Genomic DNA, 17883 nt, shown 5'->3' on the forward strand with positions numbered 1-17883 from the left:
TATATATAAGTCGTGTTTCATTTTAAGCGACTGGTGTCGATTATCTTCTTGTTTTGTTGGTGTTGGCATAGGTTTATATAGTTGCGATGGTTGTCAGGGACTCGATCAGGAAGGAGGATAGAAAGAATGGGGATGCAAAGTCGTTGGTTGAATACATAGTCAAAAAGAGCAAAAGCTTAACATTTTATCTTATCCCGAAAGTCAGTAAATGATGGTACAAAGGGAAATAAGAGAATGAGGAAATGAAAGGAACGGGCTTCTACTGTAGGTAGCAGCCGTCTCGATACCATATCGACACGAACTACAGTCCTCACGTTGCAAAGTTGGAATCTCCATTGATACCTATCACCAGCAAAAATAGACCCAAGGAATTTGATTGAAGGAGAACAAGTCAGTCAGCCCATACCTACAGCACCAAGCTGAGCGACTGGATATACGAACAGAAAAAACTTCCACTACTCCTACTCCATGCTTTGATAACATCAATGAGCCTGATTATAAGCATGCCATAAAACAACCGCCCCCCTTTTGTTCTGCGTACAGCAAGAGAATGCAGATAAAAAAAATGAATCAATAACAACAACAACAACAACAACAACGAAAAAGCAAAAAAAAATAAAAAATACATAGGTAATCTAACGACTTGAGAAGAAGACAAAGGCGCAATTCCCAACCGCCCCCCCATTCCCAGTTGATTCCCTTGCCCAGTTCCGTATCATTATGTCCGCCCACAAGCAAACAAGTAACTATCTACCCTTTGCATCTCAAAACCTGTTACCAGAACCCTATTCAATCCCCTATCACACTATCCTCCTCCATCCTCTCCCCTTCCCCTTCCTCCCCCCCCTCATCAATAACCTCCTCCTCCGCCAACCCACGCCTCCTCAAATCCTCCTCCCCCCCTTCCTCCGCCTCCTCCTCAATCGGATCCTCCTCCAGTTCCAACTCCACCTCGGACAACTCGCTGTCATCCTCCCCATCAACCACAATCTCCTCACTCAACTTCTTCCCCCCTTGATGCCCCCCACCACTCCCGCTCCCACCCTTATTAGCAGCAGCAGCAGCAGCAGCCGCCCCCCCCTTCCTGACCCCCTTCGCAACCTTCCTCCCCTTATTCGTATACCTCTCCACCCTCTCCCTCAACCGGCCCTCATCCAAATACGCCACCACCTCCTTCAAATTCCCCCCAAGCTTACTCTGATTCCTCAACATCCTCTTCCTCAACCGTCCCCCCTGATCAAGCATCTTGGCCAGGATACAAAGCACATACTTCCCCGCCAGCTCGCAAAGCGCCCTCTCCAACCTCAACTCCTTCCCCCTCCTCTCCACAGGCGTCATATCCTCCTCCCCCTCCACCCCCTCGTCATCCGACAGCTCCTCCTCCACCGGCTCCTCATCCTCCGCCGGCTCGTTCAACCTCCGCCTCAAACACTTCGCATAGGCCCTCTCCGCCGCATCAAAAATCTCAATCAGCTCCGTGATCAAGTCAGCCCTGATCGGCTCAAGCAAGACATCAAGGTCACTGTACGATTTCGGAGACGCCGCCCCCTGATTGCCCTGCTGCCCAACCGCCGTTCTCAGCGTCGCAAAGCAGATATGCAGGTCGCACAACCCCCCAGTGGAAAACAACCTCAGCTCATCGTTAGTCCCCCTCGACGACAACGTCCAGATCAGATTCCGTGAATAGTCCTGCCTGAGCGAGTTAAGCGTCAGAATGTCATCCCTCGGGATATCAGCCCGTGACTGCACACTCCCAATCAGCGCCCTCACTTTCCACAAAAAGTAGAACTGAACAGACGACACGGCAGACGACACAGCCTCGTCCTCCAAATCATCCAGCGCCTCGTCAACAACGTCCAGCTTGCCGCGGTGGACGATCTTGATCAGGAGCTCGATGGCGGGCTGGTCCCCCCCCTCAAGAAACTCGGTCGGGTTCGCTATCGACGCCAGTTTCGACATCTTGAGCAGGATATTGCCCAACCCCGTGATCGTCGCCGGATCCATGTTGCCCCGCACGGAAAGCTCATTGTTCTTATCAAAGTGCCGGAGAGCGTTGATGACAATCTCCCACAGGTCAGCAATCTTGCTGTCGGTGATCTCCTGCAGCTCGTCATGCTTGCGAGCATGCAGCAGCGCAGCCGTCGCCTCGGCCAAGACGCCGCGGTCGACGTGGCGGTCAAACTGGGTGCAAATCTCGTCCAACAAACGACTGAACGTGGTGGAGTCTTGACGCAGCTGCTGGAAAATGTCCAGCGGAAGCGAGTGCTCCAGCCGTAGCACCATCACAGCTGTCTTCTCGTCCGCACCAAACTTGTTCAGCAGGCGGGGAATGTTGGTCGCCAGGTGTATCGCCGATTCCTCCGCCGTATCGGCCGCATCCGTCCGGGCTTTCCTCCTATGTCCGTCCTCCGTGTTGGGCGACAGACCAAGCTTGACGGCCGAAGCAAGAATCTCGAGAATGATGGCCTCCTCGTTGCCCTCGGGCGCCACGGCTGCCTTGAAGGCGGCCTCATTAGAGTTGCTCCTGGACGCCTTGGACCTGGACTTTGATTTTGTGCTGGTGGTGTGGTCGTGAAGGAGATAGCCGGACAGGATCTCCCAGTTCTTCACCTGGTCAATCTTCTCGTACAAGACCTGCGAGGCGAGAGATATCCTCGTCTCCGGCGCGACAGCCTGGACCATCCCGACGGCAATGTCAAGACCGCGGGGCGGAGCGGTGCTGGCCTCCTCCTCCAGCTGGGCGTCATATGCGGCAAGAAGCTCAGCGAGACACTTGACGCTGATCCAGTCCCGACGAGGAGAGGAGTAGTCGTCATCGTCTTCCTCGCCCAGAACCTCATCAATAACATCGCTGCCGCCCATCTCTTCCACTTTGCCTTCAATCGAATCGTCAACGCAACCGGCAAAGAAGTCGATGACCGCTCTCCGGACACGCAGCTCCGAGTCGAAAATCAACCGGCCAATCGAGTCAATCTCGTCTGGCTCCAACATGCCAGTGTCCTTGAGAATGTGGATGGCGTGAATAGCAGCCACCCGGACGCCTACATCGGCGTCCTTGATGGCCATCTCGACCAGCCGTGGTCTGAACCGGTCAATGAAGTGACCGAGCTTCTCAGCATCCCGTTTAAACAGCCGGGTGACCTGCTTGAGAGACTCCAGTCGTGTTTGCGGCATCGCGTCGGTCAACATCCAACCCAGGTACCGCAAATACTCTGGCGTCTCAAACTGTGTGGGCAGGTTCCAGATCCAGCCACCAAGAGCCTCGACACACTCGCAGCGAATCCTGGCGTCAACATCGCGATACCGCTGGAGAAACACAGTGTCGAAGAAATCCAGGATCTGCGCCTGGCAGATGGACTGGTTCTCTTCAGCCTCCTTCAGGTTCTTCTCAATCACAGCAAGACGCTCCCTGTTCTTGCCCTTGCGCTTCTTCTCGGCATCAAGCTGCTGCGTCATCTTGCTGACGCGGTCATCCAGCTTCTTGGCAATCTCGACCAAGCCAGCCTCCATAGCAAGGGCAACGGTGGTGGCCGTGTGTCTGAAGGGCCGAAGCGTGGACGAAGACATGGAAGCCACCCATCTAGCAATATTTTCCATCAAGGCAGTGTCTTTGTAGAGCATGTCGGTCTCGTGCAGGACCGTCAGCAGTGATTTGAAGAAGCCGACCAAGAGATCGCGGAAAGACCGGGTCGTTTTGGACTTTGCAACCAAGGGGTAGTCCGTGATGCCCTCCTCGGTGTAGACGTTCTGCAGATCCGCCAGTCTGTTGGAGCAGTTTTCGGGATCTCGGATGTCGTCGGGCGTGACCTGCTGGTCACACCCGGCCGACAGCAAAATGCAGTTTACCAGCTCCGTCACGGCAGCCGCATCGTCGGCTTGGTATTTGTGGTACCACTCTGTCGCAACCTTGTCCGAGGAGTCGCCCGAAGCAAAAATGTCGGCTGTAATTCCGGTCAGTTTACATGTTTCAGCAGCGCGACAAACAGCCGCCCCCACCACAATTCTGCCGCACGCACCATATAACCCAACATCAGTCGGACGCGTGATGGCGAGCCGAACCGCCTTCTTTGGCCTGCTAGGCAGATGGCCTACTATTTGGTCATGACCGGGCGCGTCACCATTGGTCTTTGGCTTCTTGGTCGCTGGCTTTCTCGGTTTCGCCGACGACGAAGAAGGCGTCTTCTTTTTCTTCTTTGCGCGGCGTGGTTCTTCGGCGGCTGTCTCGGAGCCATCATCATCGTCGTCGCTCGCATTGTTGTTGTCCTCTTCATCGTCGGGGGCCTCGTTCTCGGCGTCATCATTGTCCCGGTCGTCGTCGTCATCTTCATCATCGTTATCCGAGTTGCGCTTGCGCTTGCTGGCGACGGGCGCATCGGGGGTGAACTTGTTAGGCGCTTTGGAGACGCGTCCCGAGCGGCGCGCCGAAGAGGTGGGAGCTGGAGAGCCCGTCGTCGCGTTGTTGTCTGATGTTTCCATGAGGGGCTGTCGTCCGGATAACATCACATTTGTCGGGTTGGTAAAGAGTATAACAGGGCTGTCCCAAACACAGAAACTGGCTGCGATTTGGGGGCAATTGACGCGTCTTCAGAAGCTGGGAAAGGTCGGTGCCGGTGCGATCACCCAGATTATTTTGGGCGGATTGAACCGCTTCCCCCCACCAACACGGCTCTGTGCACTGACCACCTCCAGCTGCAATCAGCAGCCATATGCACCTACCGGGGGCCTATTGTTGAGACATCAACCATGCATGCAGCTGGCTGCTTGTGACGCAAAGCATTCATTTCACATTCAGTTGCTGAATATGTATTCTCTCTCGGCATTCATCATGAAAGTCTGCAAGGGTAATGAAGGTCTACAAGGGTATCATCGTACACACATAAGGGCATGGTCTCCAAAGTGGTGCGAGATGCTTCCCTCTTCCTGCAGCATGGATCCAATCCACAGCCGTCCGTCTTCCACCTCAGGGGCTCCGAACTTGACCACCACACAACCCCGTACGTTGGCGGCCGACCACAACAGCTTGCTGTTATTTTCCATCACGAGTCTCTCGGCCCTCCATTTTTCTCGCGGAGTTGCCTGAGCTAACGCTGCTGCCTGCTTAGCAGCATCGCTTCGGAAATCACGAGCCCCAAGTCTCGGGAGAGCAGCGAACTCGGCCAGGAAGAAGTCTCCCAGCGACTTCATCAGCGGCCCCCTGAGCAGCAGTGTCCCCACGATACCCACGCCGTGCATCGAGTCTCGGAGCTTGGCCAGTTCCGGGTGAGACCTGTTGCTGTCCAGGATCACGGCATCTCTGACAAGCAACCTTTCTCTCGAATCCGTCTTTCCGTCTTCCTGAGCAGCAGGGATAACCCATATCTCATTGCGCCCAACCCATCGCACAAAACTCCAGTTCTCTCCTCGCGCAGTGCGACCCCGCGTGACCCAGTCGAGAAGACATATCGAGGCGTCCTCCTCAAGCCGAAATATCTGTGTTTGCTCATACACACTCCCTGCGAATGGCTGCACCGGATCGGGCAAGAGGCAGAGTGCGCCTTCGGACGCAATGTGGACATGCATGTCCTGTCGCGTGACGATGTCGGGGGAGGTGGACGTGAACACCTTGGTGTGGCCTTGTGTGACGATGGTCAGCTTGGCCTTGGCTCGCACGTCGACCTTAAGATTGACCTTGTCGCCAGCCACCAGTCCGCCGCCGTAGGAGAGTAGGAAGACCAGCACGCTCTCATCTTCGGACGGTCGTGAAGGTGAGATGAGTTTGAGAGGGTACTGGTAGGTGAAGGTCTCGAGGCCGGAGATGCCCTCGGGTAGGAGCTTTGCGACGAGGTGGCCCTGCCCCGGAACGGACGTAGATTTGGGAAATGGTGAGTTCATTTTGTTGTCACCCCATTGTCATGATGATGAATGGTCAAGATCTCTCTTTCTTCCTTGATCGGAGCTGACCGTATCGTATCTGTCTCATGTAGTGTAGGGTGGATGGGGTGCCAAGAGGAGGGTTGGCCATGAGCCACTCTCAGATGACCCTTATCTGTTTATCGCCGCCCAGGAACGGCCCCTGCCCCGCGCTCAGACAGGGGAGCCTGTATCGTCCCCCACCTTGGCGTGCTTGCGATGCAGCCGTCCCCGGTCAAAAAAGTTTGGTGGGGAAAGTCAGAATTCAGAACCTATGCCATCCATGCTTCCCTTCCCCATCTTCACACTTGCAACCTGCGAAAAACCAACGCACCCGATTCAACTGACAGCTGCTCATTGTCTTGTCAACTCGCACCTACCACACCGAGTACCAGCAACCACTCCAGACCGTTCTTCTCAGTACGCGTGACTTCCGGCAGCCATGCCCCCCAAAACCGCCCTCAGAGGGCGTGGTCGAGGCAGAGGAGGTACCGCCCGCGGCGGCTCTGCCTCTGCCCCGGTCGCCGGCGATGGTTCCGCCGAGCCGGCTACTGCTGTGGTCAAATCCGAGACAGACACACCAGCGTCAGCTTCGACGTCCACATCAGCCCCCCCCCGGGGCCGGTCAGCAACTGCGACACCCGCTGGTACCAGAGTACCTCCAAAGTTCAAACCAAAGAATGTCCGTCGTAGCTCAGCAGATCGTGAGAGACTTGCCCGCGAACTCGGCCAAATCAGCAAGGCTAAGGACGAGGCCGAGGAGAAGCGAAAGGCTCGCTTAGCCAAGGCCAACGTACGAGGCCGTGGCCGTGGTGGCGGTTTCCGTGGTGGCGCTCGAGGCACAGTTGCACTCGGTCCTCTTGCTGGTGGAGGAGCATGTGAGTTTTGCTTTTTGTTCTGGCATCTCAACTAGTCGTGCACATTTGCTGATACCTTGGTAGTCGGCGGCGGCGGCTCCTCAGGTGGTGGTCGCTTTGGTAGGGCTGATTACATCAAGACCGAGGCCGGCGGTCTCTTCGGCAGTGACGGCAGAGTCAACGCGGATCTATTGCACGACTACGTCCAAGATTACGATGACGACAACAAAGACCGGCCCCTTATGCCTATGGGTATCCGACGTGTGCAGCCAAAGTCTCAGGAGGACAGCACCGAGGACAATGCAGGCGAAGAGGAGGATTCCGATGAGGAGGGCCTCTTTGTGAATGACAAGGAGCGGGCTGCGAAGGATAGGCTTGCTGCCAAACAAGCCGCCAAGGTAAAGACTGAGGGCGGTGGCCAGGATGTTGATATGGACAGCATTCCCCCTCGCTATGGGGAAGCCGACACAGCCGGCTACGAAGATATGTTGTTGGTGGATACGAGCCAGAAGCTCCAAATCAGCAGCGGAAAAGCTGAGGAACTGCGGAGACAGCGCCGCCTCTTTTCGGAACCGTTGGACGACCGCGCGTTTATCTTTCAGTTCCCCGTCAGACCACCGCTTTACGTCGTCAAAGATGACGGCTCGCTCGCCAAGACTGAGGGCGACGACGAGGTGGTCACGCTGGACGGTCAGCAACAGGGCAATGCTTCCGTCGATCTGACTACCGGGGTTAAGGAGGAGGAGGTAGCAGAGGAGGAGAGCAAGGAGGAAGAGGAAAAGCCAGTGGTGCCGCAGGCGGGATATCTGGGCAAGCTCATCGTGCGAAAGTCGGGAAAGGTTGAGATTGACTGGGGTGGCTATCCCATGGACTCGGGCACTGGTGTTGCGCCCAGACATTTGTCGACCGCTGTTTTGCTTGAGATGGAGGATGCCAAACCGGGCGAGCCGCCCAGAGGGTTTGCCTATTCGATGGGCCGTGTCGAAGCGGTCTTTTCTTCTGTTCTTAGGACCAGTGATATGGAGCCGTGGGTGGTGGATGGGCAGGTTCCCGGTGCTGCTGGGAGCGCTTGATTAGATGGAAAGGCAGATGGGAATAAAAGTATTGATACCCTGTAGAGATTTAGTCGTCCACTGTGTTGAAATAGAGAGGACTTTTCCGTGCAAGTCGCGATTTTCTTTTGACTTTGGTATCTATGTTTTTACTTCGCTTGACAGCTCTGTTCTAGTTACTCAATAAGGGCTCTCCTGGTAGGCCCTTTCCGCCTCTTCGTAAGCATCATACCCATACAAGAAGGCCTGAATCTCGGGGTCTGTCCATCTGGATGGGAAACCTGGGCGGACATCGTCGTCGTTTAGCTGGCTGGTCATGAGCTCGTCTCTGGCTTGCTGGGCCGGGCCGTCGGGGAGGTGCGAGTCGTTTCTTTGGTTGAAGGTTTCGAGCTGGATGCGCCGGCCGCGTTCCATGCGGAGGTGTTCGTAGAGCCTGCCCATCTTGGGGAGCTGGGAGGAAGATGTTGATTTTCGGACCTTGGAGAGGAGGTGCCCGAAGACGGCGCCGTCCTCGAGGGAGGAGTTGGCGCCTTGGGCTAGGTAGGGGAGCATGGGGTGGCAGCAGTCGCCCGCCAGGAAGAAGGTCCCTTGGGGGTTGGTCCAGTTGGGGAGGGGGTCGAGCCACATCAGCTTCCACTTTTGGACGGACTGGATCTGGGAGATGAGTTTCTGGAGGAGGGGGTCCCAGCCGGAGAACTTGGATCTGAATTCCCGGAGGGAGGCGTCGGATCTGGCGACGTGGGAGGGCATGTCGTCTGGGCAGAGGAAGACGAGGTTGTAGGTCTGGGAGGAGGAGACCGAGTACCCCACGCAGTGGCTGTGGGGGGCCGATCCAGAAGTGCACTGTGGGGTTTGTGATGAGTTTTCGGAGGAGGTCGGCGTCGGGACCGGTCCAGGTGGGAGGCGTGGAGGGTGATGCGGTAGGCTAGATCGCCTGTCAGGATTGCTGGGGAGGGTTGGCCTAGAAAGAATGGTCGAATTGACGACCAGAGGCCGTCGGTCAGGAGGATCACATCCCCTGAGAGCGTGTTCCTGGCCGGGTTCTGGACTAGCCCGAGATGGACTGTGTTCGTCTCGAAATCAACCGACGTGACCCTGGAGTTAAGCCTGATGGTGATACCGAGCTCTGAGCACTTCTTCACCATCTCCCTCTGCAGATCAACCCGATGTAAATCCCAAAAAGGGAATCCCATACCGTTCCAGCATCCGCTCTTGGAGGTTTGGTTCGTGGGCGAGGAGCTTCGTCCCGTCGTAGCGGTGGACGGAGAGGGAGGTGGGCACTGCGGCGAGGGGGGCGCGGATGGGGCCCCGGCCCCAGTGGGACAGGACGCGGGCCCCGTTTGGGGTCACTTGGAGGCCCCCCCCCCCCCCCCCCCCCCAGGTTAGCAGACGAGATGGAATAGGGGTCAATAGAGGGGCACCCACGTACGCCGACTTCTTGGAGCTCTTTGACGGCTTCGAGGATGGTTACTTGGTGGTTCGGGTTGGCGAGCTTGGTGGAGAGGGCTGCTGCTAGACCTGCTAGGCCGGCGCCGATGATGACGACGTGGATGCCTTCATCTTGAGTTTTTGTTTCAGTAGTTGTGTCTGGTATAGGCACCTCCTTTGGCCCGTCACTTGATGGGAGGACCATTGTGAGTGTGGTGTGTGAAAGATGGGACAGGTGAGGGTGAGATAGCAGGATGATGATATGTGGCTTCACCCCCTCTCAACAGTTATCACTGAAACAAAACATCACATCTCACATTAAACGCCAACAGCGTGGCGTTTTAGTATATCACATTTGAGACACATGTCCTGGCCGTCGCCGGTCGAGTGTAACCGGAACTAAGTGGGGGCGGCAGTACACCAGCACCCGTAAGGCGGGGAATAACCTGGGGTAAATCAACGGGTAAGAAGACGCGGGGCGACGGATCCGGACCCAAGGGAACAAACAGGTCGACGTCGTCGGTTCGGCAGCTGGTCGGAAAATAGCCTCCCTCACACCAGTACGGCAGACGATATCGGCCCACGACATCTGCATGCCGAGGGTGTGGTCAATGGGGCATTCCAACTAAACATTATGCTGCTGACAGCTTCTCTCCTCCCAATATGCCGTCTCAGGGAAGAAGTTGCTTCCTGACATGTCTCTCCATATGCCCTCAAATCTTAACAGCCAGCTTAAACCCCGTCACAGCTATCCTCGCGGACATGATCGTGAACGAAGCCAACACCACCACCGTCCCAGCCCAAACACAAGCCCATGTATATGTCCCATTTGACCTGTCGATGATAGCACCAGCAGTTGGTGGTCCAGCCAGCGAAGAAAACGCGCAAAGAGTGCAGACCATGCCGAACCGCGTTCCCATCTTTCTTGGATCCTTCAAGAGACTGGCAAGCGCACCACCAAACACACCCTGGGCCGCTCCCATCGCGAAACCAAGAAAGATGGCAAACACATAAAGCCCCGTAGCAGAGTCCACCGCCAGCCAAAAGAAAAACATACACCCCAGCAGAAACATCTGGAAGGCATGCATGTTGATCGGACCAATATAGTTATCAGCCAAATACCCCGTGATAGGCCTCGCGACAACACTCATCCCGTTCGTGATGAGCAACAACTGCACCGAGTCCGTCGTCGAGAACCCAACAATGTTCCTCGCAAACGCATTAATCTGTTCCCACATTAGCCATCTATCATTTCGTTCCATCCTCAGACTACTCACAAAGAAGCTCCCGAAAAACAACGCCCAAAAAAACAAAAACGCCCCCAGCGTAAACAACAAATACGGCCCCTCCCTGAAAGCATCCCACTCAAACACCGGCCCGCTCCTCCTCGGCTTCAACACCGGCCTCAGCAACACCACACTCACAACCGAAATCCCCAACGCCACAAACCCCGCGCACCTCACCGCCCAGGCAAACCCAACCTTTGGAATCAAATACTGAATCACCGCCGGAAAAACCACACTCCCCAACCCCGTCCCGGTAGCCGAAATCGCCAGCGCCAACGCCTTTTTCCTCTTGAAGTAACTGTTCACCACCGACAGCGGCGGCATGAAAATAATCCCCAACCCCAACCCCGTGCACAACCCCTGAGCCAGGAAAATCTGCCAGTACTCTTTACATAAACTCGTCATAAAGGTCCCAAAGACGACGAGGAACGTCCCGGCGATGATGGTCGACTTGATGTACCCCGCGTCGGCGAGGCGGCCGGAGAAGATGCAGAGGGCAAAGGCGAGGAAGACTTGGAGGGAGCCGATCCAGGAGACTTGGGCTTCGGGGAGGCGGAGGGTGTCGCGGTAGTGGAGCTGGTAGACGCCAAAGGCGGTTGGGTAGCCCCAGGCGAGCATGTTGATTAGGCAGGCGGCGAGGACTTGGGACCAGGCGGTTAGACCGCCGTCGGGGGGGATGAATTCTTCTTCTTCTTCTTCTTCTTCTTCTTCTTCGTCTGGTGTTGTTGTTGGGGAGTCGAGGTCGGAGCTGTCTGATAGGTCTGCATCTTGGGCTGTTGTGAGTTTCGTTTCTTTGGTGTTGGGATGTGATGATGATGGTGCTGCTGGTGGTGGCGGTGATGGGGCCGAGGCGACCTTTTCGATGTCGACGTTCATGATGAGTGTTATTTGCTTGGCTCACCCTGTGTAGGTTGTAAAAGTTGAATCAGCAAAAAACAATGACGACAAGAAAGGGGTAGTAGTAGTAGTAGTAGTAGTAGTAGTAGTAGTAGTAGTTTAGCCGTTGATATATTCCATCGGCGATAGGAAACCACCAATGACTTTTTAACTCCGCCGTCCAAAGTTTTCTAGAAAAAAAAAAGCCAGTCGTGGGTGGGAAAAGTGTGGGTTTATCGTACACATCCTTGCCGGGTAGACTACCCTGGTTTTGGTAGGTCGAACGTCGTTTATTCCCGGCCATATCGAGAACTGTCACTATCATCAAACAAGCGGGCGAGTGTCAAGATGTCATCTTGCAGATTCTTTACGCCCTTGATTTTGACATCTTCTCCGACAGTTGTCCCCGCAAATGGCGGGAAACACCCGGTCGGGAATAACAAGCAATATCGACATGCCGCTGCTGGCTGGGTAGGTGGCTGAAATATGACATATCAAGCACACTGTGCAGGCGACAATCAAAAGACGGCCTATCCCGGGCCGTCAAGGACGGGATGGGTGTCTGTCGGGTAGGGAGCGCCGGCTGCCGAGGCTCTCATCCGATATGCACAACTCCCGCTCCCGATAACGGCTGTGGAACTCTTGCTGTCGCCGACTGGCCGGGAGAGACGGGAGGGTGCCGAAGTGAGGCGGCCTTTTTCGGTCCTGATTTGGGAGACGGTGATATTGTTCATGTTTGGACAAGACAAAGCAGCCATCACGACTTCTTCAGCAATGGGAACACAAGCTTGAAGTGGGATCTCCAAATCGTAATTGCCGTTAAGCATCTCAACTCCCAATCTCGTCAATTGCCCCACCAAGATAAGGTCGCCTTCCATCGGCTTTGTCGCCCCCATCGTCAATATGAACACAGAACAGACAATCGCGATCTTCGCTGCTGTCAACCTCGTCATAACTTTCCCAGTCCTCAAGTCGCACATAAAACTGTCTCAGTGCCACGAGGCTTTCCAGTCGTGCGACCAAAACATCATCAAGAAACCAAAACAATTCTTTCAGAACCCAACCAATCGCTTAAATTTCAGCAGCGCAGAAACGTCAAAGTGTCAGATGACTCAACCACCGCGTCGCGCGCGCTATTAGGAGGAGAACGGGAAGGTTTTAGTCACAGGGGGGTGCATCGAGTGGCAGACCGCCATTCATGGCCCGGTGACAGCCCAAGCAAACGTGAATATCCGCATCGCATTTAGCTTCGATTCTCAGTCAACATAAGCTATTGAACTCATTTCCACATCCAAAGTCCGTTGAACACTGAATATGTACATGTTGGCACCTTCAAGATGGTTCATCCAAAAGATAAATTCCCCAAGTGTAAAGATCTTCAACCCTTCCCCAAGCCAAGACCAAGTGGCAACAAACCCCAACAACAAACCGCCCAAAGCCGGTCCAAAAAACCCATGTCAACACCCTCTCAACCAATCAGCGCCCCCATCTCAGCCAAACTCTCGACAGAAAGGGAAGGAACCCCCAAATGTGGGGCAACTTTAGAACCACGCCATTGGATCTGATTGATCTTCCCCGCTTCCAGCACAAAGCCACTCAACCCAAACTTGCTTGCGCACATTAACAATGTATGAGATACAAGGAATCCTTCCAGACATATTGCGCCCTACAATAACTAAAGTCATCAATCAAGAGATAAGCTGCGACGCTGATTGACAAAGACATGCGCCAGCTTACAAACCGCCTAGCGCCCGTTTGAAAAAGCCTCGCTAATCCAACCCCGATCAGGCTTAAACTCTAAATCCTATGCGCCGGACCAATCAAATCTCACCACTTACACGGGAAGTTTCCTTTTTTTTTTTTTTTTTTTTTTTTTTTTTGTTGCGCAACAGAAAAATCGCGAGGGTTGCCAGATGGTGATGACAACACACTCTTTCATGATAGCTGTATGAAACAGAACAAAAAACATAGCTCGCATTTGTTGGGCGACAGTGATCCCATTACAAAAAGGTTTTAGAATTTGTAATAGGTAGAAACCACGCTCACTGCTTAACCCACACCAAATCCAATATCTTGGTAACTTTTTACTCCATACGTTCATGACCATAGCACCAAACAGACAGGTGGTATTCGCGGCGCATAATAACACACCATTAACACCATTAACACCATCAACACCATCAACACCATCAACACCATCAACACCATCAGAACCCCATACAACAAAAACATCAACACAGAACGAAGCCTCAAACAGTAAGAAATTCGGAAGAAAGAAGAAAAGAGAAAAGAAAATTCTGGCTCACGCTTCCCCGGAGCTTCAGTCCAGGCCGCAATGTACAACATTCAGAAAAAGGACACCGAGAAAACATCATAAACCACACACCAACGCAACAAAAACAGAATATTTCCAGTAGGTACCTCGCTATAAACCACCCCCCCCCCCAACAACAAAAAATCAAACGCTAAAAAGACATGAGTGATGATGTGATGTGATGTGATATGATGTGCAATAACCCTCCCTCCCTCCCCTCCATTCCTTCCAAATATACCAGAGTTGAAAAGAAAGAAAGAAAAAAAAAAGGAAAATAGAAAAAAGAAAAAAGAAAAAGCCATAATATACACTCCTCCCCCACACCCCTTCAAATCAATTAAACCTTGTAAAAGACAGAATCAATCCCCCGCCCCCCCCCCAATCCCCCTTTTAACCCCTGAGCCATCCATTCGCCCTTCCTCTTTTCCAGCTTTCGAACCATCCACCACCCATTCCTACCTATTTTATCCATTCCCACCCACTCACTCAACCCAAACCCAAACCCAAAACCCAAACCCAAACCCAAACCCAAACCCAAACCCACCTCCCCACCTCCCACCAACATAAAAAAGAAACGCAGCCGCTTTTAGAAAAAAAACAAATGAATCTCTTTGATTGATAGAGCGGAAAATGTTCAAGGCCCGACAAGACAATAACAACACCCAAAGACGGTAATGAGATGAAGGTTAAGGGGTGGCCCTAGATAGTCATCCTCCCCAATAGCGGACATGCTTAATAAAAAGAAAAAAAGAGGTTGTAGCCATCAACATAGGAAAAGACACCAACCCCGTGAGTCTCCAACGAGAACTCCACAAGACCATTGACAAGGTATAGCAGACCACACCATCCCGACCCCATCTCACAACACCCCACTGACCATCATCCCATCATACAAGCCTTTCAATCCGGGGTTGACCCATCAACAGAAAACTCATCTCTTCCTCTTCTTCCCCTTATCCCCCCCTCCAACCTCCGAGGCGTACTCCGCCCCGCCAGTCACCCCCCCGCCGAACCCACCCCCCATCATCGGCGGCAACGTCGTCATCGCAACCGGCGCAGCAGCAACCTCCTCCTTGACGAGCGGCACCCCCATGTGCCTCCCATACCTCCCCTTCCTCCCATTCCCCTCATCCTCGCTGATGCACTGATCCGCCCCCAGCCCCGCATCCTTGCACCGACCGCAAGGCCTCTGCCTGTCGCACCCCTTCTTGCTCTTGCGACACCTCTGGCAGCGAGGCTTGGTCGACAAGTCGGGGTGCTCGTCATCCCCGGCAGCAAGAGAAAGCCCGGTGTTGGACGCGACAGACTGCTTGCGTGAAGCCGGGAGCGAGGCCGGGGACATGGGACCCAAAGCGGCGGCGGTACCGCCGTTGACGGCTGCCGTCTTCACGGCCGCGGGCTCCTTCTTGACCTTGGGCTTCTGAGGCCGAGGCTTGGACTGCGCAGCAGCAGCCGCGGCAGCCGCGGCAGCCTTGGCTTGGTGAAGCGTGTTCGCCTTGAGCTTGGTTCTCGGCTTGGGAGCCGCCATGGCGGGCTTGGGGGCGCTGTCCGAGCAGTAACCATCTTCACCGCTCGTGTCGGCGCCGTCGGCGGGGCCGACAAAGTGGCTCTCTGTGGTATGGAGGACCTTCTTGTGGTGACCGGCAGCGTCGAGCTTCTGTCTCCGCGCCGCCGGCACGTCGTGATCGCTGTCCGCCTCGCTGGTGGCACCCGTCGACGAGGTGGCGTCCGCTCTGCCGCTAAAGGTGTCGTCCATGGTGGACGCCGACGTCCGGCCATGCGTGGAGATCTCACCCAGGCGCATAAGCTGGATGGCGACGTCCTTGTCTTCCTCAGACATGCAGCTGTTGGCGGTGCCGTCTGGTGTCGCCACCATGGGCATCCCCGGCGTGGCCGCGAAGCCGAAGCTGCCGCGCGAGCGCCGCATGTCACTGCTGGGCGTGGGGTACGTGGAAGGGTGCGCAAACCCGTTGTTGTAACTGTGTGGGGAGTGCAAAGAAGGCCGAGGATTGCTGAAGGGATTTGGCCCAGACTGAATATATGGCAGCGAGGGACGATGCTGATGATCAGCACGCCGCGCCGGTGAGACGGAAGGGTTGGACGTGGCCGCGGGCATCTGCAGAGGGGCATAGAGAGGCAACTCCTGGAGACAAATAAAACTCATGTCAGAAACCAGCATTCACAACCCGTTAGACGACGTCTTCAACATACCGAGCTGTCAAACTTGGGACGCTTGCGACGGCCACCCTCGACGATATTGTCCACACTGATTTCCGTGTTGCCGAGATGGTCCTTGCTTTTGCTCGACGACGAGCCTGGCGCGCCGTCGCCGCTGCTGTAGCCGTTGAAGCTTTCACCGTGACTGTCGCCATTCAACTGCGATCTGTTCTTGACAGAACGTGACCGTACCTTCTTGGAGCCGGGGTTGTTGTTTGCCGAGCCGCTGCGACGTCCACGTCCGCCATTAGGCGAAGGGCTACGCAGGCGTGACGCAGGCGGCGAGTGAGGTCTGGCAAAGAGATGGTCATCTGGGCGCGGAGGTGGTGGCAGAGGCGACTGGGACATGAAGGTTTCGGCGGTATAAAAGTTGTGTTGGGGCGCTGGCGGGTGGTCATAGGAATACGGCCGGGGAAGCTCGTCGTGAACCCGCACGGAAACGGTCATATCATGAACAAAGTTCTCGTAGTGGGGAATGAGGATGTTGCCCTCCGCATCCTCAAAGCTTACGCCTTTGGAGATAGTCTGGGTGGTATACAGACCGTAAAAGTTCTTGACCGTCGACACGATCGACTCTGTGGCGTCGTGAGGGTAGATCTTGACACGAAGGGGCAGGCGCCCCCGCGATGCCTGGAAGATCAAGACGAACGTAACCTGCTTGGGCTCCGCGACGGTACGGGGCGAGATGCTGCCGTTAGGCTGACCTGGGCGCCCCTGTCCTATCCCGGTTGGCGACATGGCTGCCATTGTATGATATGTATATGTGTATCTAGTGTATCGCACCGTCGACGGTGGCTTCGTAAAGGAGGTCGTGTGATGGAATGTGTGTCGCCGGTGGGGCTCAGCACCGTTGGTTTTGTTCGGTCGATAAAGGACTCAACAATCGCATTGGCAGTGGACAAGCGCTCGAAAAAGGCGACGAGGGTACAATGCCAACGGACGGGTCCGGCTTGAGGGGCGGATGGACAGTGGTCTATCCTTGATTGAGGTCACCGCCAGTGCCGCAAGGACCAAGCCGACTCTTGTGGGTGCTGCTGGGGTGGTGCCGGACGGTGTTGGGAAGTTGTTGGATCTGGACAGAGCAATGCGACGGTTAGAGCTGGGTGCAGATGGACAGCAGCAGGTAGAAGAGGCAATGCCATGAAGGGCTGATCGAACACAGGAAATGCGGTGGGGAACCAGGGGTGTAGGAATGCTCGATGGGTAGGAGGTAATGATGGTCGGGGTGCGAGCGCAACACAGCAAAAGCGGGTGCTCGTCGGGGGCAAGGCAAGCAAGCTTGCTTGAAAGCAGATAGAAGGTATACAGAGCAAGGTGTTGGGGTCGCAAGGGACGGAAGGGAGCGAGGAGGCTTACGGCAAGGTTGGGGAAGCGGTGGTGTCGTGGAGGAACTGAGCTGCGATTTCTTGTCGTCTCTCTCTCTCTCTCTCTCTTTCTCTCTCTCTCTCTCTCTCTCGTTGTTGAAGATGCGGGCCCGACCTAGTCAAGTCGGCAGAGTGTGAGCAAGGTGGGAGCAGAAGAAGAATCGGGCTAGCCGGAAGCCGGCGATGGGTGACGGGCGATGGGATGGGGTGCCGGGAGGGGGACAATGGCTTACCAGAGGAACTTGGTTGGTTTGATGGCACCGGGTTGAGCAATTCGGAGGTTGTGGGCGAGGAAGAGAACGGAGGAGTCGCAAAGAATCTGCATTAAAAGAGCAGATGCCGGTAATCGCACACCCGCACACCAAACTGCCTGACCTTTGCGCGGATCCGTTCAGGGCAGTCCTCGACACTGTGCCACCGCGACACAATGGAGAGAGCAGCAGAACAGCAGAACAGCAGCAGAACAGCAGAACAGCAGAACAAACTGGACTGGAACAGATGGAACAGGCTGGACTGGCTTAAGGTATTGTGAATGGATTCTTGATATCTGTGATTTGGGCAATTTCCGGCCTTGCGCTCCCCCCCCGATCGCATCCTCAT

General features: G+C 55.0%; 6 protein-coding genes across 6 annotated transcripts; 1 reads left to right on the plus strand and 5 right to left on the minus strand.

The window, feature by feature from the left end:
• Positions 1-789: 789 nt before the first annotated feature.
• On the minus strand, positions 790-4500 carry PODANS_2_3220 (uncharacterized protein; the record flags this gene model as incomplete). Its single annotated transcript, XM_001911031.1, has 1 exon — positions 790-4500. The coding sequence occupies one exon, from the start codon at positions 4498-4500 to the stop codon at positions 790-792; it is 3711 nt and encodes a 1236-aa protein (XP_001911066.1).
• A 363-nt stretch (positions 4501-4863) lies between these two features.
• PODANS_2_3230 (uncharacterized protein) lies at positions 4864-5871 on the minus strand (the record flags this gene model as incomplete). Its single annotated transcript, XM_001911032.1, has 1 exon — positions 4864-5871. The coding sequence occupies one exon, from the start codon at positions 5869-5871 to the stop codon at positions 4864-4866; it is 1008 nt and encodes a 335-aa protein (XP_001911067.1).
• Positions 5872-6988: 1117 nt separating this feature from the next.
• PODANS_2_3240 (uncharacterized protein) lies at positions 6989-7819 on the plus strand (the record flags this gene model as incomplete). The annotated part of the gene is made up of 1 exon (XM_001911033.1): positions 6989-7819. One exon carries the CDS (start codon positions 6989-6991, stop codon positions 7817-7819), a length of 831 nt encoding a protein of 276 aa, XP_001911068.1.
• A 159-nt stretch (positions 7820-7978) lies between these two features.
• PODANS_2_3250 (uncharacterized protein) lies at positions 7979-9431 on the minus strand (the record flags this gene model as incomplete). The annotated part of the gene is made up of 3 exons (XM_001911034.1): positions 7979-8723; positions 8783-9078; positions 9228-9431. 3 exons carry the CDS (start codon positions 9429-9431, stop codon positions 7979-7981), a joined length of 1245 nt encoding a protein of 414 aa, XP_001911069.1.
• Positions 9432-9939: 508 nt separating this feature from the next.
• PODANS_2_3260 (uncharacterized protein) lies at positions 9940-11388 on the minus strand (the record flags this gene model as incomplete). Its single annotated transcript, XM_001911035.1, has 1 exon — positions 9940-11388. One exon carries the CDS (start codon positions 11386-11388, stop codon positions 9940-9942), a length of 1449 nt encoding a protein of 482 aa, XP_001911070.1.
• Positions 11389-14633: 3245 nt separating this feature from the next.
• Positions 14634-16666, minus strand: PODANS_2_3270 (uncharacterized protein; the record flags this gene model as incomplete). The annotated part of the gene is made up of 2 exons (XM_001911036.1): positions 14634-15845; positions 15914-16666. The coding sequence occupies 2 exons, from the start codon at positions 16664-16666 to the stop codon at positions 14634-14636; spliced, it is 1965 nt and encodes a 654-aa protein (XP_001911071.1).
• Positions 16667-17883: the final 1217 nt, after the last annotated feature.

The sequence above is a fragment of the Podospora anserina genome, chromosome 2, assembly GCF_000226545.1.
Source record: "Podospora anserina S mat+ genomic DNA chromosome 2, supercontig 2".
Taxonomy (NCBI): domain Eukaryota; kingdom Fungi; phylum Ascomycota; class Sordariomycetes; order Sordariales; family Podosporaceae; genus Podospora; species Podospora anserina.